General features: G+C 40.5%; 4 protein-coding genes across 4 annotated transcripts; 2 read left to right on the plus strand and 2 right to left on the minus strand.

Annotated features, from left to right (window-relative positions):
* Positions 1-926: 926 nt before the first annotated feature.
* On the minus strand, positions 927-5121 carry LOC308137553 (extracellular calcium-sensing receptor-like; the record flags this gene model as incomplete). The annotated part of the gene is made up of 10 exons (XM_080506305.1): positions 927-1283; positions 1457-1537; positions 1638-2110; positions 2521-2644; positions 2847-2943; positions 3512-3642; positions 3762-4325; positions 4442-4642; positions 4741-4893; positions 5026-5121. 10 exons carry the CDS (start codon positions 5119-5121, stop codon positions 927-929), a joined length of 2277 nt encoding a protein of 758 aa, XP_080362431.1.
* A 2786-nt stretch (positions 5122-7907) lies between these two features.
* On the minus strand, positions 7908-11605 carry LOC308138709 (extracellular calcium-sensing receptor-like; the record flags this gene model as incomplete). The annotated part of the gene is made up of 8 exons (XM_080507931.1): positions 11442-11605; positions 10749-11043; positions 10376-10665; positions 9950-10245; positions 9458-9663; positions 9103-9324; positions 8894-9017; positions 7908-8812 (listed from the first exon to the last, which is right to left on the minus strand). The coding sequence occupies exons 1-8, from the start codon at positions 11579-11581 to the stop codon at positions 7908-7910; spliced, it is 2478 nt and encodes an 825-aa protein (XP_080364057.1). The 5' UTR covers positions 11582-11605.
* Positions 11606-15767: 4162 nt separating this feature from the next.
* LOC308137564 (extracellular calcium-sensing receptor-like) lies at positions 15768-19417 on the plus strand (the record flags this gene model as incomplete). Its single annotated transcript, XM_080506316.1, has 8 exons — positions 15768-15832; positions 16271-16565; positions 16649-16938; positions 17071-17366; positions 17653-17858; positions 17992-18213; positions 18307-18430; positions 18513-19417. Exons 1-8 carry the CDS (start codon positions 15783-15785, stop codon positions 19415-19417), a joined length of 2388 nt encoding a protein of 795 aa, XP_080362442.1. The 5' UTR covers positions 15768-15782.
* A 1699-nt stretch (positions 19418-21116) lies between these two features.
* Positions 21117-25011, plus strand: LOC308137575 (extracellular calcium-sensing receptor-like; the record flags this gene model as incomplete). Its single annotated transcript, XM_080506327.1, has 9 exons — positions 21117-21280; positions 21355-21649; positions 21793-21879; positions 22246-22515; positions 22656-22859; positions 22941-23216; positions 23481-23708; positions 23792-23915; positions 24098-25011. The coding sequence occupies exons 1-9, from the start codon at positions 21171-21173 to the stop codon at positions 25009-25011; spliced, it is 2508 nt and encodes an 835-aa protein (XP_080362453.1). The 5' UTR covers positions 21117-21170.
* Positions 25012-25761: the final 750 nt, after the last annotated feature.

Raw genomic sequence — 25761 nt, forward strand, 5'->3', positions numbered from 1 at the left:
AATTTGACTGTGTTGTACTGTGTATAAAGAAAATAAAGATAACTATAAATGAGGATGTCTGTTGGGGAGTAAAATTACTTTTTTGAATACCTGCCAGCACACAGATGTTTAGTTTGGGAGTTGTTATAGTTAGTAGGTAAAAATCTATTTATATGGGGCAACAAAATGTATTTATTTAAAATAATGTTGACTTATAAAAGGATGAGTTACATGTTTGTATACTTGATTGAATTTAATGAGGTCAGTCTGTTGACTTCGGGGTACTAAAAGAAGGTGTGGTGATTGTCAGTAACTTATTGATTCCAGCGAGGTATTAAATGATGCACTAAAAATGAAAAGACAGTGAGAAACAAAAAAAACCCAAAACAACAAAAGTGAGTCCCACAAATTATTGATAAATTAATCTCAGTGCTGCTATGTTTGTTTATGGAGTTTGCATGTTCTCTCTATACTCGTTTTCACCGGGTGCACTGACTTGGTGTTAATGTTTGTGGCTCTATGTTTGCCCTATCATGGACTGCTGACATGTCCAGGGTGTATTCTTTGGCCACTGGGATCAGCACCAGCCAATACAACCCTTAATAAAATCCAGCATTCTCAAAAATGACGACATTTGTGTAACGACATCTTAATAACGTGGTCAATACAGATACTGAGCTTCCATAAGATTCACACGTTTACATTGGCTGGTTTCCATGCCGGATACCTTTTCTGTGATAATTGAGATTCAAACATTAACAACAAGGACTTGATTATATTTGACCAGAGAACAGTTCTAAGAGTTCTCCTAAAATTGCAAGAACTAAACAGAAACATGTTTCATTGGATGATTTTATTAATTCCACATTTAGACAAAGTTTTCCACCAATGACCAGTAAAAGTTGATGCATGAGTTTTTGATAGATATCTTAAGTGCACACAAACCTTTATCTTAGATATTTTCCTGTCATGCCTTTTTTAGTGTTCCTCTCTGGTTGCAATAAAATTATGTAACATTTAGGCACAAAAACGCATAGTAACAACCCAAAACTGGATGCCAAGATGGCAAATATCTCCACAGCCACAGTAAACTTCCCGGGAGAGCTTACATAAGCTGGGATGAAGGAGATCCACACAACCCAGAAAATCAACATGCTGAAAGTGATTAGCTTTGCCTCGTTGAAAGTATCGGGTAGTTTCCGTCCGAGGAACGCCAGGAGGAGACAGATGAAGGCCAGTAGGCCAATGTAACCGAGAACCAGGTAAAACCCAGGAGGCCATGGCTCTTTACACTCCACAACAATCTGAAAATGAACAACAAACTATTGAGAGATCGATTCATAGAATTAAACAGAAGAAATTAATAGACTATGGTTTTGTTTGAATCATTTTAGATAGCAGTATTACCTATTAAAACCCCATGTGGGGTGAAACCCATTTTTGGAAAGATTAATTGTGTTCAACTGAAGCTCCTTACTTTTCCAGTTGAGGCCTGGTAGGTTGGATTCCTGAATGGGAAAGGAGGCGCACCCAGCAGCCATCCAGCACAGAGACAAATCTGAGGTGAAGATAAAAAGAAAGACTGTTCCTAAATATAACCCAAAATAAATATTAAGCTACAAATTATGGTTAAATGTTAAAAATTATAATTTTCCCACCTGAGGAGCTGTCGTACAGAGGATTAGAGTCCTCTGCTGGGAAGGCCCAAACAGCTTCAAACCCCCGGAGCCAGGCAAATTAGTTCGGAAAGCCAAGAGAACCACAATGGTCTTAACAAGGAGACAGGACAGGCAGAGGACAAAACTGATCCCGAATGCAGCCTGGCGGAGCCTGCACGTCCACACAGACGGCTGCCCGATGAATACCAGGGAGCACAGGAAGCACAGCTTGAGTGAAATGAGCAGCAAGAAGCTGATTTCTGAGTTGTTCGCCTTGACGATGGGCGTGGAACGAAAACGGTGAAAGACACAGGTGATGATAGTTGTCAGGCTGACACCCAGCAGGATGAGCACAACCAGGATGACGCCCATAGTGTCATAGAAAGAGAGAAATTCTTCAATCCCCGCCACACATTTCACCTTCTCTTTGTCTGACCAGTAGTGCTCAGGACACTTTGTGCACTCGGAGGAACCTTTGGGAACAAAGAAGAGCTCTTCTCTATACCTTCAATGATTTATGTTACCTTCTTTATTCATGAAGGACCAAATGATAAATATGTATGTGTAATCCCAGTAACCCCAAAAATTGCATTGCTGTGTTATATTGAAATATAAGCAAAATGCAATGATCTGCAAATCTAAAAGAACCACATTTATTTAATTGAACCATTGACCTTCTTTTCCAACTAACGCCAATTAGTTCTAAAATACTTCTCCAGTTGATTTTGATTCATGTGTAATAATTATTTTCCTCGTGTTAATCTATTGGGATTATTTATGCGATATGCAAATAATTTCTTTGTATTTATTTCAACTTAAAATTTGAATAAATAAAAAAATAAAGCTTCTCAAACAGTTTCATCTGGGACTATAGTTAGACTACCAGTTTGGTTGCTGATCTCTCCTTCTGCACAGGGCAGACAGTCAAAGCAGCAGTGAGGCTGTCCCAGGCTTATCGCTCGCCGACTGCCGGGCGAACATGGAATACTGCACTGTGACACTGGCACCTGGAGGATGACAATGACGTCAACATGTGAAATGCAGGACACTCATTGAAGCATATATATCATGCTAAATAAGCATTAATTATTCCATAATGAAATCTTTTGGAAAATGCAAAACTCATCAAAATGACATCATGTTTCACAACCAGTAAATACCTGGTTGTGATATTTGAAGTATCATAACCATTTTGAACATGTGACCCACCCATGACTGTCCTCCTGTCCAAACAACAGTGCTCTGCTGTATCTGCAGCTGCTGTCCCAGTGGAGCTGAGCCATCATAGCTTCCCACTTTGATGAATCTATAAATAGACGAATGTTATATAACCAACTGGTGTAAACAATTCTTACAAACAATTTAGAGTGACCAATTAACAGCAGTCATATTTTAGATTGGAGTAAACCAGGGTTCCTCGAACAAATGTATGGGATTTCAGGGAGAACTTCCAAACTACACAGATTCAAATGCTATACTTCAATGCTTACCCCTCAAAATATAATCAAACCTTTTTTTTTAAACTACTACTAGTACTACTACTACTACTACTACTACTACTCCTACTACTCCTACTCTACTACTAATACTACTACTATTGCTGCTGGTGGTGTTGCTGTTACTTCTACTTCTAATACTGCTGCTACTACTACTACAACAACAATACAATGCAATAATATGGAATATGTCATGCCTGTTATGTTTTGTTCTTGGTAATTTTCAAAATTAGCATTTCAAAAATACTACAAAGTGATTCCCTAATCAGCACAACAAAACGTTTGTAAATGGCTATAGGTTTTCAGTTTCATAATTATAACATCAACCTTAAAAAACTTGATCATTTTCAGGACAAAAAAAAAAAAAAGAATTACTACCTAATTTCACCCGCCCTGTCCTTCTGCCAGTTAATTATGTCATAAAGAGGAACTGGCTCTCCGTTTGTGTCAAAATACACTTTCTCATCAAATTGATTAGTGAAATTCACTGTTTTCAGATGATGCAGCAACTATATGAGATGTAAAGAGAGATAGAAGAAACAAGTTATTAAAGAATAAATAGCAAAAAAAAAATAAAAAATAGTCACTTTTCTCTGTCTGTCTTTTCTTTTTATGAATTTGTACCAACCTGTTCAGAAGTGAATGAGGTATGTTTGTCACATAGTCCTTTGTTAGATTCTCGAGGATTGCACTTCAGTAAGGTGTGTAAAGCGTGGGCGATGGCATACACAGCTTTGTAGACATTATAGGATATTCTGACCTGAGATACATCAGTGTAACCACTATCAGTATACCTCAGATCCTCTGTGCCCGTGCACATCGGCAATTCAGCTTTATAGCTGTCATCAACCTTAAATGTGCTCTTTAGCCCATCAGTAGAACTGTTCTGAAAGTCTGTTTTATAGTCAAAAGCATCAAAATATGCAGCTAATTCTTTGGATTGGTCTTGTCGGAGCTTGAGCTTACAACCAAATTGATTTTCCCAGAACATGTTGACAAACTCCATCCCTGGTTTAGGGGAAGGACGCACATTCAAAAGAAACTCTTTCAAGCCAGGGATCCTGACTCCAGGGAAGGAGAAGCCAATTGTGCCTTCTAAAAGTGGGTGGAAGTGAGGGGAAGTTAATATGCTGGCAGTCACCCAGGCTTCACTGGCTACCCACTGTATACCGCTCACATTCCTCTGAGCGAGCTGCAAGAACAGACAGAGAAAAATAATGGTGGGCATCAATGAATCTTATTTTTCTCATTGTTTGAATTTGAATATTGTGCATTACATCGCACTATAAGTTTTGGTATTGCTCTTACTTCTCGGAGCAGATCCAGCAACTGTCCCTCAGGGGCAAAGACCACCACAACATGTGCAGTTAAACTCTGCAGCTTGTCTGCCATTTCCTGGATGTCAGCCCCCGTGGGGGATTTAGGGATCGTGAGGTGAAAAGCCACACATCCTCCCTTTTGACTAAATTGACTCGAGAAAGCTTGAATGCCGTAGTGACTGTAGTCATCCTAAAAAGCACACACACATACAAACACAAAGAACAGTAATCAGTTTGTTAAAGTAATTAATTGGAGCGCAAAAAAAACCCAAAAGTCTTCTATCTCACCGTGGTCCCGAGTGTGCCCACCCAGAACCAGCCGTAGAAAGTGACCAGCTGCACGAGACCTCTCACTTGAAAGAGGTCACTCGGCACTGTTCTCAAGAATGATGGGTACATATGCTTGTCAGTTAGACAGGTGCAAGTAGCAAAATAACTCACCTAGAAGGAGATAGTTCCTATTAATCTCAGAGATACGACAAAACTCAAAACATCTATAAACACTGCTGCATGGCTAATTATAAACATTGAGAAATTTAACTAATCTTAACCATTTTTATTCATCTTTCGTACCAGTGGTATGTTGAAAGGGCCCAAGGTTTGCGCAACAGCTCTTGAAGGGGATGAGGATGCAAGACCAATGACAGCAGGGACAGGTGATCCAGACATGCATGTGGTAGTTTCATCCTGTACTGTGCTTCTCTCTTCTGTGGAACTTTCATTGTGTTTTCCACTTTCTTCAGGATTATTAACCATGGGTTCAGCTTCAAAGCGATTCCTTTCTCCTGTGGTTAATTTTTCCTGCTTTCTTGCTCTTTCTTTGTTCTCAAAATCCTCTGTTGGAATTCTTTTCATCTTTGTCGCCTTTAACATGTTTTCAGTCTTTGTTTTTTGTTTGAATTCATTCATCCCAGCTTTGGAGTGACTGACTAAAGACAAAAGGGCTTGCAGGCTGGCATGGACTTGGTCACAGCTGTCCATGATCCGATAGCCTAGTTTGATACCTGGCAACAAGTTTGAATTGCTATTGATTTCATCCACTGCAAACACCATAGTCATCATCCAGCGGAAGGCCCTGAGATCAAAGCTGGAGATATTGTAGCAAAGTTGAACTCAATACAAACTCTTACTATTTAGTGCCAAGTGCAACTCAACTCCAATTGAAAAGTACACATTTTTATTAAAACTAAAAACATTAAAAAATTATTAAAACTGTAAAACTACTGAAATATTTGATTAACTAAACTTCAATATTGCAAGCATAACTTTCAGTTTTATTCCATATAATTATATCTTAAGTCATGCTAATCAAACATACAGTATCTCAGTTCCCTATAAAACATATCAAAACATGATTTTTCTACTTTACTAATTAGAAGCCATAATTATCACCAACAACATTTCAAAAATACTTGAAATGCATTCAGTTATATGTGTCTGAGTGTAGAGATTGCTGAATAAAAACAACTTTCAAATGAAATTGCAATTTAGTTCTGCATGCACCCATACACGTGTATACAGAGACATGCAATTTTGTGTGTAAAACGGCAGTATAGTGTACTTCCTCACACTCACCTACTGCATGGTGTGATCAGGGGTCTCCTTTGGAAGCTGTTGAGTGGCTTAGAGGCCACATAATGCAGAGGAAAAATCCCTCCGATTACTATGTCCCCCTCAGAGTAAAGGGCCAGCGTTTCGCTGTCTCTTACTTTTACACACTGAGGTAAACCAGAATCAAACCTCTTCACTCCTTCTGTCCTGAAACCATTCCTTCTTTCTTGTATAGTTTCTATTTTTTCCTCATCACCCCCTTCCACACTTTTTCTTTCGGCATCAACAGCAGTAGAAATTATACAAGGAAGGCTAAAGAAGATACTAATATGGAGACACAGACAAGTCCCGACAAGGCTTGGAGGCACAGTCCCCATGAAGCCTGTGTGTGCTGGAGATGTCAGGTCTCCAACATAGTCTCTGACAAGAAAATGAGGTGGACTGCAATAAAAAAACTGTGAGGCTGACTTCAATGATTTGATCATCTGAGTCATCATTTGATCAACCAATCACAGTGGAAAAAAAGCTTCAGAGAATCAGAGAGGACACATTCTACTGCACCCTACATGAAGTCATGAAACAAACTATTTATAGTAGTTATTCTAATGTGAATGAACACAATAGAATGACAACTACAAATACCATTTTCAGAAGTATAGCATCTTGTTCTTGTTCTGTAAGGCCACATTAATGACTTTCTGTTGACTTTTAATGCAGTTCGTGTGATTGAATTACTCCAAAGGACAACACTGGAAATCGAACCAAAAGTAAACGAAACGAAAGTAATGATGGATGTGTGCTGGAATATTAATTTGAAATAATATGTGTAAAAAATATAGTAAGTAAATTTGTTCTGACAGCTGAGGAATAAATGATCATAGAAATATTTGCAATTTTAGACAACTTTCAAAAGATCAAATTTCGGCTAAGATGCGTGTAGTTTACATCATATTCTGTGTGTTGGTTTTATTTGGGTCTTTCTTTTGTGTTATCTACAATAATACAAAAGAAAGAAATCCTGACACTGAATTGGATAAGGAGTCCTGCTACCACCTAGTGGAGATGGTGCTATAAAATCTAGAGTCTTACTTCAGAGTGTAAGGGAACACATATGTGTTTACAACGTTTGCCCAGATGTGCTGAGCCTTAACGGGTATCACAACTTTAAAGGCTGCTTGTTTGGGACCATTTCATTTTAGCTAAAATTTTCAGTAATTGTCAAGTACATTAAATAAGGTCCTCCAACAGTCTAAACATATAGCGGCTTCAATGGATAAAGGTTGAGTATGTTTAGGCTGGGCTTAAGGCCTCAAAGCAAGGTAGAGTTGGTTTGTAGTGGTTTCAGGCCAAACAGCAATTAGGGACAATGAACTGGTTAACTGTTCAGGCCTCTTAAATCAATGTCACCCATAATTCTTTGGATATAGCAGGTGTTAAGATATAGTATATTTGTCTAATCACCAAATGTGTTATCTGACTTTACAGGAGAGCTTTTTCATAAATGATACGATTAAGCACTATTCTTTTGAATATTGTATTATATTGTATGTTTGTAAAATATGTGGTGATCTTTGACTAAATATCACATTTGTAGTCACATGTTTTATTGGTAATGTTATTGTAGGAGTTATTTTTTGAGTGGTGTTGATATACAATATTGAGGAAAAAAAAACACACACTGCGTGTCAAACACACAAACACTTTCTTTTAATTAATTCTTACAATAACACTCAGCAGGATTGACACACTGACAATATACTATGAACGTACTTTACGTAAAGTTAAACTTGTAAATACATGATTCAACATTTATTTTATTCTTCAAAATATGACTAAATGCATGGAATGAGCCTTCACAATATAAACGGTATCACTACTTCTATGAATTCCAGTCTTGTCATATACTAATGTTGATTTTTATTCATTAAAAATTTCTTGGTGTTCTTTTCTGGTCTAAACAATATGATAAAACACTTTGGAGCAAATATACAAACTATGAGTCCAAAACTGGAGGCCAGAATAGCAAATATCTCTACAGCCACAGTAAACTTCCCAGGAGAGCTGACATACGCTGGGATGAAGGTGATCCAGACCGCACAGAATATCAGCATGCTGAAGGTGATCAGTTTAGCCTCGTTAAAATTATCAGGTAGCTTTCGTGCCAGGACGGCTAACACGAAGCAGAACACAGCCAGAAGGCCGATGTACCCCAGTACCCCCCAGAATCCAAAGGCAGAACCTAAAGCACATTCCAGGATGATTTTTTCCTTGTATGTCGTTAGATTTTTCATTGGGAAAGGAGGACTGAGCACTAACCAGATAGTACAAATTAAAACTTGAATAAAAGTAAAAGAAACTACAGTCATTCTCTGCTGTGTTGGGCCAAACCATTTCATGACATTACTACCTGGAAGTGTTGCTTTGAAGGCCATTAAAACCACAATGGTCTTCCCCAGCACACAGGAGATGCAGAGGACGAAGGTGATGCCGAACGCTGTGTGTCGCAGCATGCAGGACCACTCAGAGGGTGGGCCGATGAAGGTCAGAGAACATAAGAAACACAGTGTTAGGGAGAAGAGAAGAAGGAAGCTCAGCTCAGAGTTGTTGGCCCGGACTATAGGAGTATTTATGTGTCGAAAGAATACAGCCGCTGTCATGATGGCCAGACAAGCTCCAGTCACTGAAAAAACAGCCAAGATGATTCCGAGGATCTCACTGAAGGAAAGAAACTCGACAGGCTTGAGGTAACATGTGTCTCTGTTTGCATTGGGCCAGAATTCCGTCGGGCATGGGTAACAATCAGGGGAATCTGAGGAAACAAGGTAGTTGTGCACACAGTACATTGAATTTTACAGAAATTTGAAAACCAAAAAGGTTGCTCTTATTTTACCTGTAGTATTACTTATTTCACCCTCAGCACAGGGCACACAGTCATAGCAGCAGACGGGTTTCCCTTTCTGCAGCACTTTCCGAGTTCCAGGAGGACAGCTGTCAGTGCACACTGACAACGGCACCTGTCACAGAGACAAAGGCAACAATAACACTCTTTCTGAAACTGTCCCCATTTTTTCTTCAGTTAACTGTAGTTTGGCTCCTTACTTTTATGCCACCATCCACCCAGGTGAGGTTCCTGTTAATATGAAACTCCTGGCCAACGGGTAGTGATGCATCATAGTGCCCCACTGTCACCAACTCAATGAGGCCAGTCTCACTGTTTTGCCAGTTAACAAGCTCATAAACAGCCACAGGGTCTCCATTTTCATCAAACGACACATCATAGCCGTTCTGGGAAAAATTCACTTTTTTCAACTGAGCAAAAACCTGCAAAGATGAAGGAGAGATTGCAGACAGTGAGGAGACAGAAGGTAATTAAATGGGGAAAAAAATCATATGTTCTCTTTTTTCTGAAGTATGTTATAGCAACAGGAGTATAGGTTAAGCTACTTTTACTGACCTGCTTGGACTCCAACCCAGTGAGTTTATCACAACGGATTTTGGAATTGATTTCATAACACAGTGAATTGTGAATGGCATGTGCAATTGCATAGACAGCCTTGTAAACCATGTTAGTAATTCTGAGCTGAGACATGTCAGTGTACGGGCTCTGGAGTGTCTGCATGTTTTCACTACCATCACAAATATGCATGTCTTTACCAGCATCTGAAAACACACAAAGAAAGAAGCAAAAATGTTTGTTTGCATCTGTCTAAGAAGCTTTACATTTTTACATTATTCATCTGTATTGTGATTCTTGTTTTCTACATTAATCTAATCCTACTCTCACATTGGAGGCTTGAAAGTAAACTCATATCTTTGTCTCAAGAGTAAGTTACTGTATAGCTCCATGAACAAGACTCAAATCAATCTGTTTTTTTATTGCCCACTATTTGTTTGTGGACGGACTCAAATGCAAGCACATTTATTCAATTAAAATGATTGTGCTTACTTTTTCCCAGTTTGCACTTGAATGCACCTTCCCAGAACTCAGTGAGCAGTGGTGAGGCAGCGACTTCAGTGGTAGAGAGATCCAGCAGGAAGTCTCTCAGGCCTGGGATGACAGATTGCTGGATACCGAATCCAACCGCCCCGGTACAAAAGCTGAACCTCAGCATGTCTGGGTCTGTCACCCAGGACTCACTGCCTATCCATTGGCGAGGTGGGGTCGGCTCCTGCAACAGCTCGTCCAACAGGATCCTCATGTCTCCAGAGGCAACAAATGCTACAACCACCACAGCTGTGGACCTGCAGAGAGAATGCAGTGTGTTTTTTCAAAACACACTCAAAGAGGATTTTCTTAGTAGTGTGGGTTAATCAACATGGTGACAAAGTGCATGATGGTAAAATAAACACCACACAAACAAGACTTTTGAACCTGCGGATGACATCAGCCACCCTCTTGATCCTACTGTGCGGGTGTGAGCGGTAGAAGGACTCTGAGTACTCCACACAGATGCCCTCTTTGCGCGCTGCTTCCAGAAACGACGCCATGCCGTTATTTCCATAGTCTGAGTCGGAGTGGACTGCGCCTATCCACGTCCAGCCAAAGTGTTTCACCAGCTTGGCGAGCGCGTCTGCTTGAAACTGGTCACTGGGGATTGTCCTGAAGAAAGTGGGGTACTGCTGCTTATCGGACAGGCATGCACAAGTAGCAAAGTGGCTCACCTGAAGCAAAACAAGACACTGCACCATCAGCAGATCTCCACATCAGGCATTTCAGTTCAGAGCATTAAAGTTGAGATACTTACTTGAGGAATGTTAAAGGACCCGATGATGCGCGACATGCTGATGGATGGCGTGGACCCTGACTCACCCACAATGGCCATCACCCTGCCAGACGGGGTGCAGTCATCACCAGGGTGAAACACAGGGTCCAGGCCATTTGACAGCTGAAATGCCACGTGTACAGCCACGGGCACTGAGGCGCATGAGTCATGAATTTGATACCCAAGTTGGATGCCCGGTAGCAGCTCTGTGCTGTTGTTAATCTCCTCCACAGCAAACACCATTGCGCGTGAAAAACGCAGTTCACGAGAGTCCATGCTGCACAGATAGGTACATGTCAACATCAAAATGTAATTAACATTTTAACAGAAACACAAGCCAAAGGAAAAACCTGTAGCTGGTGTGTGCACTCACCCGTGAAAGAAGTATTACATTTAAAAGTCGTGATAATGATTCATCATAAGATAAATCTCAATATTAGACACACAGCCTTCATGTATGTCTGACCATAAACTCTCAGTACGGTTTCAAATGAAACTACACAAAAATTATTATTTTTCAGATACATATCTTTAAAAATTAGTATAATGCAAACTCATTACTATTCTTAGATCATTACTACAAAAAAAAGCATCATTGTACAAAATGCAACTCAAAACATTAATATTAGTTGACACTGGCTTTGCCTTCAACCAAACACACTCCCTGTTACTAACCTCCCTGTGCACCTCAGAGGCTCAGGCATGCTGGTGTAGTCATGCTTCACTGTATGCATGTAGTAATGTATGGAGAAAACACCTCCAATAATGTAGTCACCATCCATCGAGAATGCAGGCAGGCGAGCAGTGCCCTGCATCTTGCATTTCACAGATGAAGCCTCAGCACTGACCCCAGTATCTCTCTTAGTCTCTGTAAGCCCATGCAGAGACCCGCCAAACGCAATGTTCAGCTCCAAGAATCCCAGAGCCAATCTCAAGCCAATACTGAGAGCTGAGATCTCCATCCTGACAGTGGCTGCATGTGCGTGCATGTGTGGATTCACAGCTTTATATAGCTTTTCAGTACGACGTCATCCCCCACATCTCACAAGAGGTTCAAGACAAATTTTTTCTCCTTTTGGCTTCCACAGTTTGAGTCAAGGCCTAATTGTATTATTATTATTATTATTATTATTATTATTATTAATAATAATAATAATAATAATAATAATAACAACAACGATAATGTATTTTATATATTTGCACCTTCCAAAACACTCAAGATCACCTCACAAAAGTCTAAGATAACAAAAATATTGACATAGTTTATACCTCTGCTTTGTTTTGACTATATCAGACATCTGATGTAAGTTTGTATTTATATTTCTGATCTTTTTAAAAAGTGTGTCCATTTCCAACTTATCATCTTGCGTTTTTGTGTCAGTGTATAGTTGTCTACTAACCCTAACCCTAACCCAACTGTCTTCCTGGATATATTAGTGTAGACAGAAGCTCTAAATAGAAATATTTATAATTTACAAATATAGCTACTTTAGAAAGATGTAAAGTACATCGGGTCCGTTTCACGAAGCAGGTTTAAGGATTACCCCAGGTTATTGAACACCGAGTTGAGGGAAATGCGGGATTTTCCGTTTCACAAAGGGAGGTAACTCAAACCGGAGGAAGCGGTGTAACTCAAGCCTGTTTCACGAAGCGGTGTAACGTCAACTCCCGGTCAGTTACCGGGGCAACAGACGCTCTAGAACTAACCTGGTCGGGAGCAGGTTTTTGTCAGTGAACACGGAGTTTTGCTCTGGCTCCGCCCCCTTTCAGACGGGCACGGGATTTCATTTCCTCATTCAGCGGGGGAGTTTTGGCGAAACAGTTCTGCAGTGCCTTATTCCCGAGGCAAATTAGACGTCAACTTTATTCCCTCAATATGGAATGTGCTTTTGATAATGATCCGATTGATGAAGGCGCAGCATTACTTCGCCGAGAATTTAATATTCGCATCATCAGACCGCGCATAGATGTACTGGCATTTGCAGACACCTTCCTTTTTGAGCGGTACCGTTTTACTGCAGAGACCATTATGTACATCCACAGTTTAATCGCTCTGTACATTAGCAACATCACCAGCTGAGCCTTGCCCTGACGTCATAGCAGATATTGTGTGTTGCGCCGAGTTTCCTCGCAAATGGCAGAGCTGTCAGAGACATCATATGCCATCATCACTTCGGGGTCTGACCACCACCACCACCACCAAATAAAGACATGATGCACAATTAATTTGGTCTTTTTTAATTCCTACAAATACAAGAGCTAGTTTAGTTAATGTAGTTAGTAGATAGCATAATTCACCTGGGACTGTACACCCACCCTTAACTTGTGCTCCAGTAGTTCAATTTACACATCTGCATTTCCTTAGCAGTGTTTTCCATCTTCTGGAGCAGGTGGAGTCTATAGATCTGTTTTACAGATAACTGGGAGGACATAAGGAGGACATTCAAATATTACAGTTGGACATGAATTCCACAGAATGAACCTCTGGTGTTTACTGAACATCTGTCTCACTGTCAGTCCTTGCAGTGGATGTTGAGGTACCCTCCTGCTGCTGCCCAGCCAGGCCCTGTTAAAAATAATGTGTCAATACTTCAGTGTAGACAAAATATCACTCTTTATTCCACCACAATGTTTCAGAAATGTAAACAGGATGAGAACTATCATACCTCTATAGGCCTTTGTGGATCCTCCTCTGTAAAGGCAGCAGACAGGGTTTCCTCGTACTCTTCATCCTACATGAATATGTTTCAGTATATTTAAACTACCATTTTGCAAGATCTTTGGAGTGTTGCCTACTTACAAGGTATGTTGTGGCATGAGGGGGTCCAGCAGGCAGAGAGCACCATCCCAATCTGTTGGGTGACAACAAAAAAAGACATGATGGGGAAATAAAGATGAACAAAAGGAGGCTTAAAGAGATATATAGGCCTCGGCATATTATATATTATGAAGGAAGTGGTATCTTGAGGGGTGAGCTCTGAAGAGGAGCTCCTCCAGGGATTCCCTCAGCCACTGGCCTCCCAACATTCTGGCTTAGGGCTCCTCTGCCTCTGTTAAAGGTGGAGGTGCTGGGCCACCACCCGTTTTACAGGCATCTGCCTTCTTTCTGTTGGCTGAGTAAAGTCTGTCTTAGTTTAGCCTTAATTATTTGACAGCACATGATATGGGTGAGAAGACATTTATGTGTTTGAAAACAGCATTATGTTGGGAATAAAACACCTGCACAGTCAAATGGCCACTGGATATTTACTGTACAATGTCACACATGATCGAAATTACGTTAAGAAATGTATTGATTAACAATTAAATTGGCAGCGGTCTTACCCGATTGGACAATGTTTTTATATTTCACTTTCAGCTGCTGCCAAGAGCGCTTCTCCCCCGCGGAATTGCACCCAAAAGAAATAAATTAATAAGCTACCATCCAAGCAGTATTCCCTTGCAATAATATTGTGATGACAAAGACGTTTGAACTTACCGCTGCGCTGTTGCATTTTTTTTTTTAATACGTTCATATTCGCCATATGATGGGATCAATACTTCCTGCTCCACTGGCGTCAAAAACTCCGCCCTCCGCGTCTCAGTTGTCATGGTGACTCGTTGAATCGGGGCTCCATTGATGCGGTCTTTTTAGAGTCGTGGTGCACGCGCTTGACTCCAGGTGAAACTACTCCGAGTTCATCAAACTGATCAAAATCCGGCGTCGTGAAACCGAAAACTCCGCGTTTTCTGTCTCAGTGTAACTCAATTCAGAGCTCGGTGTTAAGCCCATGGCTTCTTAAACCTGCTTCGTGAAACGGACCCATCCTGACTGGGTTTTGTGTAGTCTCACTCAGCTGCTACCATCTAGTGGACATCAAGCTCATTAAAATGTCTGACGATAGAGAGATGAAAACATCATAACTGAGGTTTGAAAACAAACTACAGAGATTACGGTATGTATTTCCAACATCACCAACCAATATATCTATATACAATGTAACACAATATGATTCAAGCTCTGTTGTGTGTGGTGCTCATCATCTCACGCCTACCAAACCCTATCTGAGGAGTTTAGCATTATCGTAAGTCAAGAAAATTACCCCTTCATCACATGCCTCATGGAAATTGACAAAAGCTCCCATGAGTAATGAAAAATAAACCAAACCAAACCAAACCGCCACTCCCCGCGTGTCTATTCTGTTTAGGTTTATATAAACTCTGCTGGGTCATGATGCTTCACTGTTTCAAAGAACAAACCCAGTAAATAAGTGACATGACAATCATGGGTCAACATAGCCAGTGAGGAGTGCACTATGAGCTCAAAGCTGTCTTTTTTGAAAATTGACCATCCAAATGACGGTTGGAGGCACGCTGCCTAAAACAGTACACTGAAATGGATGGATGGATGGGTGGATGGATGGATGGATGGATGGACTTCCTTTTTTTGCTATTTTTTTGTGGAGCACAGTTTAATTAAACAAGATCCACTAGTTTTGTTTTATTTTTGTCACCCCGCATCATGGAAACTCAGATGTGCTTCAGAAATAGTTATGCAAGTGTGTGTGTGTGTGTGTGTGTGTGCGTGTGTGTGTGTGTGTGTGTGTGTGTGTGTGCGTGTGTGTGTGTGTGTGTGTGTGTGTGTGTGTGTGTGCATTCTAAGTAATTAAATATTGTTTGCACCACCCACAAAAGAGGCAAAGAAAAATCTGACAAAATTATGTCTTAAACCTCTTGTGAGACGTGGGGGGATGACGTAGTACTGAAAAGTTATATAAAGCTGTGAATCCACACATGCACTCACATGCAACCACTGTCAGGATGGCAATTTCAGCTGTCAGTATTGGCTTGAGATTGGCTCTGGGATTCTTGGAGATGAACATGGCGTTAGGCGAGACTAAGAGAGATACTGGAGTCAATGCTGAGGCTTCATCTGTGAAATGCAAGATGCAGGGCACTGCTCGCCTGCCTGCTTTCTTGATGGATGGTGACTACATTATTGGAGGTGTTTTCTCCATTCACAACAACTTGTATACAATGAAGCATGACTACACCAGCATGCCTGAGCCTCTGAGGTGCACAGGGAGGTTAGTAACAGGGAGTGTGCTGAGTTCAAAGGAAAAGAAAGGAATGGAAAGTCAATGTAAAGGGATTGTAATTGCTTCAGTTGTATTGTGTAGAATCACGCTGTAATGCTTTTGTGTAGAGATGATTAATGAAAGTTAATTAAATTAATTTTCAATATCTACATAAAACTATCTTTGAGTAGTATTCTTCAAAACAGCATTATGTGTACTGTGTGTCAGATAGACTGTATATTTATCTGACCTTTGGTCATCCAGGGGCTAATATTACTATTTATTTCATGATGAATCATAATCACTTCTGTCAAATGTAATGTTTCTTTCTCAGGTGAATGCACAGCAGCTGCAGATCTTTCATTTTACTGTATGTGACTTATGTTAAATGTCAATTAGATAAAAAAACATTTATATTTTGATGTTGACATGTACGTATCTGTGCAGCATGAAATATCGTGAACTGCGTTTTTCACGCACAATGGTGTTTGCTGTGGAGGAGATTAACAACAGCACAGAGCTGCTACCGGGCATCCAACTTGGGTATCAAATTCATGACTCATGCGCCTCAGTGCCCGTGGCTGTACACGTGGCATTTCAGCTGTCAAACGGCCTGGACCCTGTGTTTCACCCTGGTGATGACTGCACCCCGTCTGGCAGGGTGATGGCCATTGTGGGTGAGTCAGGGTCCACGCCATCCATCAGCATGTCGCGCATCATCGGGTCCTTTAACATTCCTCAAGTAAGTATCTCAACTTTAATGCACTGAACTGAAATGCCTGATGTGGAGATCTGCTGATGGTGCAGTGTCTTGTTTTGCTTCAGGTGAGCCACTTTGCTACTTGTGCATGCCTGTCCGATAAGCAGCAGTACCCCACTTTCTTCAGGACAATCCCCAGTGACCAGTTTCAAGCAGACGCGCTCGCCAAGCTGGTGAAACACTTTGGCTGGACGTGGATAGGCGCAGTCCACTCCGACTCAGACTATGGAAATAACGGCATGGCGTCGTTTCTGGAAGCAGCGCGCAAAGAGGGCATCTGTGTGGAGTACTCAGAGTCCTTCTACCGCTCACACCCGCACAGTAGGATCAAGAGGGTGGCTGATGTCATCCGCAGGTTCAAAAGTCTTGTTTGTGTGGTGTTTATTTTACCATCATGCACTTTGTCACCATGTTGATTAACCCACACTTACTATGAAAATCCTCTTTGAGTGTCTGTTGAAAAAAACGCACTGCATTCTCTCTGCAGGTCCACAGCTGTGGTGGTTGTAGCGTTTGTTGCCTCTGGAGACATGAGGATCCTGTTGGACGAGCTGTTGCAGGAGCCGACCCCACCTCGCCAATGGATAGGCAGTGAGTCCTGGGTGACAGACCCAGACATGCTGAGGTTCAGCTTTTGTACCGGGGCGGTTGGATTCGGTATCCAGCAATCTGTCATCCCAGGCCTGAGAGACTTCCTGCTGGATCTCTCTACCACTGAAGTCGCTGCCTCACCACTGCTCACTGAGTTCTGGGAAGGTGCATTCAAGTGCAAACTGGGAAAAAGTAAGCACAATCATTTTAATTGAATAAATGTGCTTGCATTTGAGTCCGTCCACAAACAAATAGTGGGCAATAAAAAAACAGATTGATTTGAGTCTTGTTCATGGAGCTATACAGTAACTTACTCTTGAGACAAAGATATGAGTTTACTTTCAAGCCTCCAATGTGAGAGTAGGATTAGATTAATGTAGAAAACAAGAATCACAATACAGATGAATAATGTAAAAATGTAAAGCTTCTTAGACAGATGCAAACAAACATTTTTGCTTCTTTCTTTGTGTGTTTTCAGATGCTGGTAAAGACATGCATATTTGTGATGGTAGTGAAAACATGCAGACACTCCAGAGCCCGTACACTGACACGTCTCAGCTCAGAATTACTAACATGGTTTACAAGGCTGTCTATGCAATTGCACATGCCATTCACAATTCACTGTGTTATGAAATCAATTCCAAAATCCGTTGTGATAAACTCACTGGGTTGGAGTCCAAGCAGGTCAGTAAAAGTAGCTTAACCTATACTCCTGTTGCTATAACATACTTCAGAAAAAAGAGAACATATGATTTTTTTCCCCATTTAATTACCTTCTGTCTCCTCACTGTCTGCAATCTCTCCTTCATCTTTGCAGGTTTTTGCTCAGTTGAAAAAAGTGAATTTTTCCCAGAATGGCTATGATGTGTCGTTTGATGAAAATGGAGACCCTGTGGCTGTTTATGAGCTTGTTAACTGGCAAAACAGTGAGACTGGCCTCATTGAGTTGGTGACAGTGGGGCACTATGATGCATCACTACCCATTGGCCAGGAGTTTCATATTAACAGGAACCTCACCTGGGTGGATGGTGGCATAAAAGTAAGGAGCCAAACTGCAGTTAACTGAAGAAAAAATGGGGACAGTTTCAGAAAGAGTGTTTGTCTGTTATTGTTGCCTTTGTCTCTGTGACAGGTGCCGTTGTCAGTGTGCACTGACAGCTGTCCTCCTGGAACTCGGAAAGTGCTGCAGAAAGGGAAACCCGTCTGCTGCTATGACTGTGTGCCCTGTGCTGAGGGTGAAATAAGTAATACTACAGGTAAAATAAGAGCAACCTTTTTGGTTTTCTGAATTTCTGTAAAATTCAATGTACTGTGTGCACAACTACCTTGTTTCCTCAGATTCCCCTGATTGTTACCCATGCCCGACGGAATTCTGGCCCAATGCAAACAGAGACACATGTTACCTCAAGCCTGTCGAGTTTCTTTCCTTCAGTGAGATCCTCGGAATCATCTTGGCTGTTTTTTCAGTGACTGGAGCTTGTCTGGCCATCATGACAGCGGCTGTATTCTTTCGACACATAAATACTCCTATAGTCCGGGCCAACAACTCTGAGCTGAGCTTCCTTCTTCTCTTCTCCCTAACACTGTGTTTCTTATGTTCTCTGACCTTCATCGGCCCACCCTCTGAGTGGTCCTGCATGCTGCGACACACAGCGTTCGGCATCACCTTCGTCCTCTGCATCTCCTGTGTGCTGGGGAAGACCATTGTGGTTTTAATGGCCTTCAAAGCAACACTTCCAGGTAGTAATGTCATGAAATGGTTTGGCCCAACACAGCAGAGAATGACTGTAGTTTCTTTTACTTTTATTCAAGTTTTAATTTGTACTATCTGGTTAGTGCTCAGTCCTCCTTTCCCAATGAAAAATCTAACGACATACAAGGAAAAAATCATCCTGGAATGTGCTTTAGGTTCTGCCTTTGGATTCTGGGGGGTACTGGGGTACATCGGCCTTCTGGCTGTGTTCTGCTTCGTGTTAGCCGTCCTGGCACGAAAGCTACCTGATAATTTTAACGAGGCTAAACTGATCACCTTCAGCATGCTGATATTCTGTGCAGTCTGGATCACCTTCATCCCAGCGTATGTCAGCTCTCCTGGGAAGTTTACTGTGGCTGTAGAGATATTTGCTATTCTGGCCTCCAGTTTTGGACTCATAGTTTGTATATTTGCTCCAAAGTGTTTTATCATATTGTTTAGACCAGAAAGGAACACCAAGAAATATTTAATGAATAAAAATCAACATTAGTATATGACAAGACTGGAATTCATAGAAGTAGTGATACCGTTTATATTGTGAAGGCTCATTCCATGCATTTAGTCATATTTTGAAGAATAAAATAAATGTTGAATCATGTATTTACAAGTTTAACTTTACATAAAGTACGTTCATAGTATATTGTCAGTGTGTCAATCCTGCTGAGTGTTATTGTAAGAATTAATTAAAAGAAAGTGTTTGTGTGTTTGACACGCAGTGTGTGTTTTTTTTCCTCAATATTGTATATCAACACCACTCAAAAAATAACTCCTACAATAATGTGATATTTAGTCAAAGATCACCACATATTTTACAAATATACAATACAATACAATATTCAAAAGAATAGTGCTTAATCGTATCATTTATGAAAAAGCTCTCCTGTATAGTCAGATAACACATTTGGTGATTAGACAAATATACTATATCTTAACACCTGCTATATCCAAAGAATTATGGGTGACATTGATTTGAGAGGCCTGAACAGTTAACCAGTTCATTGTCCCTAATTGCTGTATGGCCTGAAACCACTACAAACCAACTCTACCTGGCTTTGAGGCCTTAAGCCCAGCCTAAACATAAGAAATATTTAATCGATAAAACTCAACATTAGTATGTGACAAGGTTGGAGTTAATAGAAGTAGTGATACCATTTTTATTGTGAAGGCTCATTCCATGACCATTTAATAACATCTTGAAGACTAAAATAAGTGTTGAATCGTGTATTTACAAGTGTAACTTTATGAAAAATGCATTCATATTATATTGTCAGTGTGTCAATCCTGCTGTGCGTTATTGTAGGAATTCATTAAAAAAAAGTGTTTATGTGTTTAACCCACCATGTGTGGTTGGAGTTTTTTTCTCAATATTGTATATCAACACCACTCAAATAATTACTGCTACAATAACATTACCAACAAAACATGTAACTCCAAATGTAATATTTACTCAAGAATCACCACATATATTACAAATATACAGTATGAAAATCAAAAGAAATAAGCTTTATCGTATCATTTTTAAGGCTCTCCTGCAAAGTCTAAAAGCCTGAAATACAGCTACAATTGTTTGAATCTGACTGCACATGACTCAGATAACTTACAATGCCCATTTACACAAGTGATGGTGAGATATAACAAAGCACTAGAAGAAACAATATGATGTTTTGAATTTTTAAATACTCTGATTAAAAGTATACAATTAGTCTGTAGCATTTTTAAATGACAAATTAATAAGGTGTGTCTCTGCTCTTGACAATGGCTTACAGATTCTGCTCAGGCCTAAAGTTAAATCATTTAGTCACCTTTAACAGGAGCATGTGGTCTAAAATTTCCAGATAGATACTAAGTATGTTGACATTGGATTAATGGCAAACAGTAAACAACAACATGTGACACAAATAGAGTAAGTGCATATGCTGTATATTGTGCAATGGTAACATCCTCTGTCAGTGATTTGTTCATTTGTTTGTTGAAAGCCCAGCCCAACATGTACTTGTGGGTGGTGTGAAACCGATATCAAACCTTCAAATGAGATGGCATGACCTTGCATATATAATGACAGCCATTTATGATGATAAGATTCACTTCTCTGTGGAAGATGAACAGTTATGGGGGCATCTTTTCACATATTTAAGTGCACTCTTAGCTTGATCCTTATTTGGTTTTCCTCCTTTCTTTCCCTATTGGAGTCTTCCTCTGATTTCTCATCCTGTAAATTAAGGAAGCAGTTTGATCTTAATGGCATGCACCAACATGGCGATGTGATTCTGGGTGGGCTGTTTGAAGTGCACTACACCTCTGTCTTCCCTGAGCTGACGTTCACATCAAAGCCTCACAAGCTGAGCTGTCAAGGGTAAGTGTCACACAGGCTTAATTCTGTGCAGTCAAGCTGTTTTCAGTGACTCATTGAGACATTTCATGTACCAGCTTTGACCCTCCAGGTTTCCGACATGCTATGACCATGGCCTTTGCAATTGATGAAATCAACAGAAACGCCAACCTGCTGCCAAACGTGGCACTCGGATACAGTCTGTACGATAACTGTGCCACACTAGTGATTGGATTCAGTGCTGCATTATCGCTGGCCAGTGGCCGAGATGCACATTTTTTGCTGCAGGACACATGCTTGGGGACACCTCCAGTCTTGGGGATTGTTGGTGATTCCTTCTCCACATTTTCTATCGCCACCTCTGACATAATAGGTTTATACAAATTGCCTATTGTAAGTTTTTCAGTTTTGGGTGTATCATTAAAAAAAATGGGAAGTCCAACACAGGATGCTGATCATAATAATTATATCTGGCTTATACTGGTACCTGAAGTCCAACTTGTCTTCATTACAGACTATATTATGTTTCCTTGCAGGTGAGTTATTTTGCCACATGTTCCTGCCTGACTGATCGCCAAAGGTTTCCATCTTTCTTCAGAACAATCCCAAGTGATGCCTTCCAGGTGAAACTCCATTTTACATACGATTAGATGACAAATGTCCTAGTAAAATAATAAAAAACAGAACTGATAAAATACATTGATTTAGTACAAAACATCTCTGTGAATTTTAATAAGAACAAACGCCTGACTTTGCTCACCTCATTTACTTTGAGTTTCAGAGGGCGAGGGACCAGACTGAAAAGGAAATTGCAGTGTAAAATATATTGTTGCATTTGATTTGAGAATCGCATACAGAAAGTTAGGGAAGCAATGATTATGAAAAAAATTGACATGGAGTCAAACAAATATTTTCAGTAAGATTTGTTGTGTTGGTTAATGCAATTGAAAATCTTTTCTGTCAACTGATCCTTCTGCCTTTCCCCTCAGGTAAATGCAATGATTCAGATTCTGAAACGCTTTGGTTGGACATGGGCAGGTCTGCTAGTCAGTAATGATGATTACGGTCTCCATGTGGCCCGGTCCTTTCAGCCTGAGTTGACTCGGCTGGGTGCTGGCTGCCTTTCATACACGGAGATTTTGCCCTGGGGCAAAAACCCAGATGAACTGAGGAGGATAGTGGAAGTGATGAAGAAATCCACAGCTCGTGTGGTCATTGTGTTTGCACATCAGATTCACATGATTCAACTGATGGAAGAGGTATGCATTTATTTAGATGTGATATTGGACTTTCTGCTCTCTCTGCATTTGCATTGTAGCACATATGTTTTGTATTGAGTCTGATGCAGTGGATGATAAATATCTAAAAGTGTGTACTTAAATTAAACTTAATTGAGCAGGTTGTGAAGCAGAATGTGACGGGCCTGCAGTGGATGGCCAGTGAAGCATGGACAGCAGCAGCCGTGCTTCAAACAACACGTCTGATGCCTTATCTGGGCGGCACACTGGGCATCGCCATCCGCAGGGGAGAAATACCAGGACTCAGTGATTTCCTATTAGGAACACAGCCTGACCTCGATGATGCTGGCAATGAAAATAGCATGGTGAGATAGCACACCTATTAAACTCCATCTTCACTGCAAAGCATGAATGACTGTTGAATCTCTGTCCAAAATCTGTTTCAGGTGAGACAGTTTTGGGAATACACATTTCAGTGTAGATTTGCTCCCCCTCCAGCAGGATGGATGGAAACTGGGGGAGCGCTGTGTACAGGAGAGGAAACCCTCCAAAATGTTGGGACTGAATATTTAGACGTCTCAAATCTCAGGCCTGAATACAACATTTACAAAGCTGTGTATGCTCTTGCATACACCCTCCATGACATGTTGCAGTGTGAGCCTGGGGCAGGGCCGTTCACTGGGAACAGCTGTGCCACATTACAAACAATGGAGCCATGGCAGGTGTGATATCAATCTCATGTTTCTATTTTATTCCGAAAAAGCCTTGAGCCAATTTCCCCAGAACAAACTTCTTGCCTGAATAATTTCTGTCATTGCTGGTTTCTGACTCTATGGATGGAAAATTCTAGACATCTGGTAGTTTTCAGACATTTTATTCAATATTTACAAACATGTGTTATACAAAATATTAATAAGAAAGAAAATAGAAATCCTTGTTTATTATTACTTTTGTGGAAACTGTTTCATTTTCTCTCCTATTTGTAGCTGGTGTATTATTTGGAGAAGGTGAACTTCACCACATCATTTGGAGATCAAGTTTCCTTTGATGAGAATGGTGAGGCCTTACCAATCTATGATGTAATGAATTGGCTGTGGCTCCCTGATGGAGGAACAAAGGTTCAAAATGTGGGAGTTGTAAAGAAGACAGCCTTTAAAGATGAAGAGCTCACACTTGACGAAGACAAAATCTTCTGGAATTTTGACTCTGGACAGGTTAAATGATTACCTCTTTGTTTTAAAATGAGCTCTGAAAATAGAACTATACTAGTAATATGTTAAGCAACATTTCCTTGCAGCCTCCTCAGTCAGCATGCAGTGACAGCTGTCCTCCTGGAACCCGCATGGCCAGAAAGAAGGGGCAACCAGTGTGTTGTTTTGACTGCGTCAAATGTTCTGAAGGAAAGTTTAGCCAAGAAACAGGTTGGGAAATGTTTCATGATCTTATACAGGCAAGCAGGCCACAGCAAAGTCAGTTTGTTATCTGACCTGATCAGATTGAATGCTACACAAACAATTTCATGAATCATTGACTATATGTACAACTGTTGAAAATGTTGAAACCGTTGTGCTGCTGAAACATACAAATTATGTTCTTTTCTCAGACTCTGTGGAGTGCATCAGTTGTCCAGAAGATTTCTGGTCCAGCCCCCAGCGTGACCACTGTGTTCCCAAGAAAACTGAGTTCCTCTCTTATCATGAACCTCTGGGTATCTGTCTGACTACTGCTTCATTGCTGGGCACATTCATCAGTGCTGTTGTTCTGGGGATCTTTACCTATCATCGCAGCACACCCTTGGTGCGTGCCAATAATTCAGAACTGAGTTTCTTGTTGTTGGTGTCGCTTAAACTTTGCTTCCTGTGTTCACTGTTATTCATTGGGCGACCCAGACTGTGGACATGCCAGCTGAGACACGCAGCCTTTGGGATTAGCTTTGTGCTTTGTGTCTCATGTATCCTGGTTAAAACTATGGTGGTTCTGGCTGTGTTTCGAGCATCAAAACCAGGAGGGGGGACTACTCTGAAGTGGTTTGGCGCGATGCAGCAGAGAGGAACAGTTGTGGTTCTCACTTCTATCCAAGCAGCAATCTGTACAGCTTGGCTTGTTTCCTCCTCACCATCCCCACATAAAAACACTGAATACCACAATGACAAGATAGTTTATGAGTGTGCTGTTGGATCTACCCTTGGTTTTGCAGTGTTACTGGGCTACATCGGCCTACTGGCCATCCTCAGTTTTCTTTTAGCATTTCTGGCAAGAAATCTTCCAGATAACTTTAATGAGGCCAAACTCATCACTTTCAGCATGTTGATCTTCTGTGCTGTGTGGGTGGCCTTTGTTCCTGCTTATATGAATTCTCCAGGTAAATATGCAGATGCAGTCGAGGTATTTGCCATTCTGGCTTCCAGTTTTGGCCTCCTGGTGGCGCTGTTTGGACCCAAATGTTACATAATCCTGTTGAGGCCAGAGAGGAACACAAAGAAGGCAATCATGGGTCGGGGAACCCCTAAAGCTTAAAAAAGCAAAGGTAAATCTTTTCTCAATTAACTTGACTTAGTCTGTTTTATTAGTTTATTACAGTTTCAATAAAGATTGTTCAAAGAAAAGATAAAATCTTAATTGTGCATGATTTCCATCTTGTTTTGTCTGCTTGTCTCATATTGTTTAAAATATGTTTACCTCTCCGAGAAATGCATCTGTCAGTGAATAAATGCTGTCTATATTTCATCGAAAAAAGTGTAAGGTGTAATTGAGGTTGTTTTATGGTCATTTTATGGCCTTTTAAAGGGTTTTGTGGCTTTACGGGAACTTTAAAGAATTGAATGGGTTTTTTGTTGTTTTATAGTTTTATGTGGGGTTTTAAAATGTATTTGGTTATGGTATTTGGTTATTTTACAACTTAAATTGAATAAGTGAAGTCGAAAGGCATTTTTTAAAATGTTAGATGTGGGGGGGGGTCCCAAATTAACAGCTTTGATGTGGGGTTTTGAGAGGTATTTGGTTATTTTGCAAATTAAATCTGATCTTTGAAGTCAAACAGGTTATTTTATTGTTTTTTTTTTAAGTTTATTAAAAAAACAAATATACACTAACACAAACAAACAACAAACATAACAGAGTAGAGCAAACAAGGCAAAAAAAACAAATAAATAATCTAGCCTGGCCTCTGGACTGGTTACTGATAATTTTTGAAGTTTTCAATGAAATTTTATTTTTATTGGCTTTTGTTTTGAAAAAGTGGCATCAAAACTAGCTAATTAGCTAGTG

The sequence above is a fragment of the Blennius ocellaris genome (assembly GCF_963422515.1).
Source record: "Blennius ocellaris genome assembly, chromosome: 2".
Lineage (NCBI taxonomy): Eukaryota > Metazoa > Chordata > Actinopteri > Blenniiformes > Blenniidae > Blennius > Blennius ocellaris.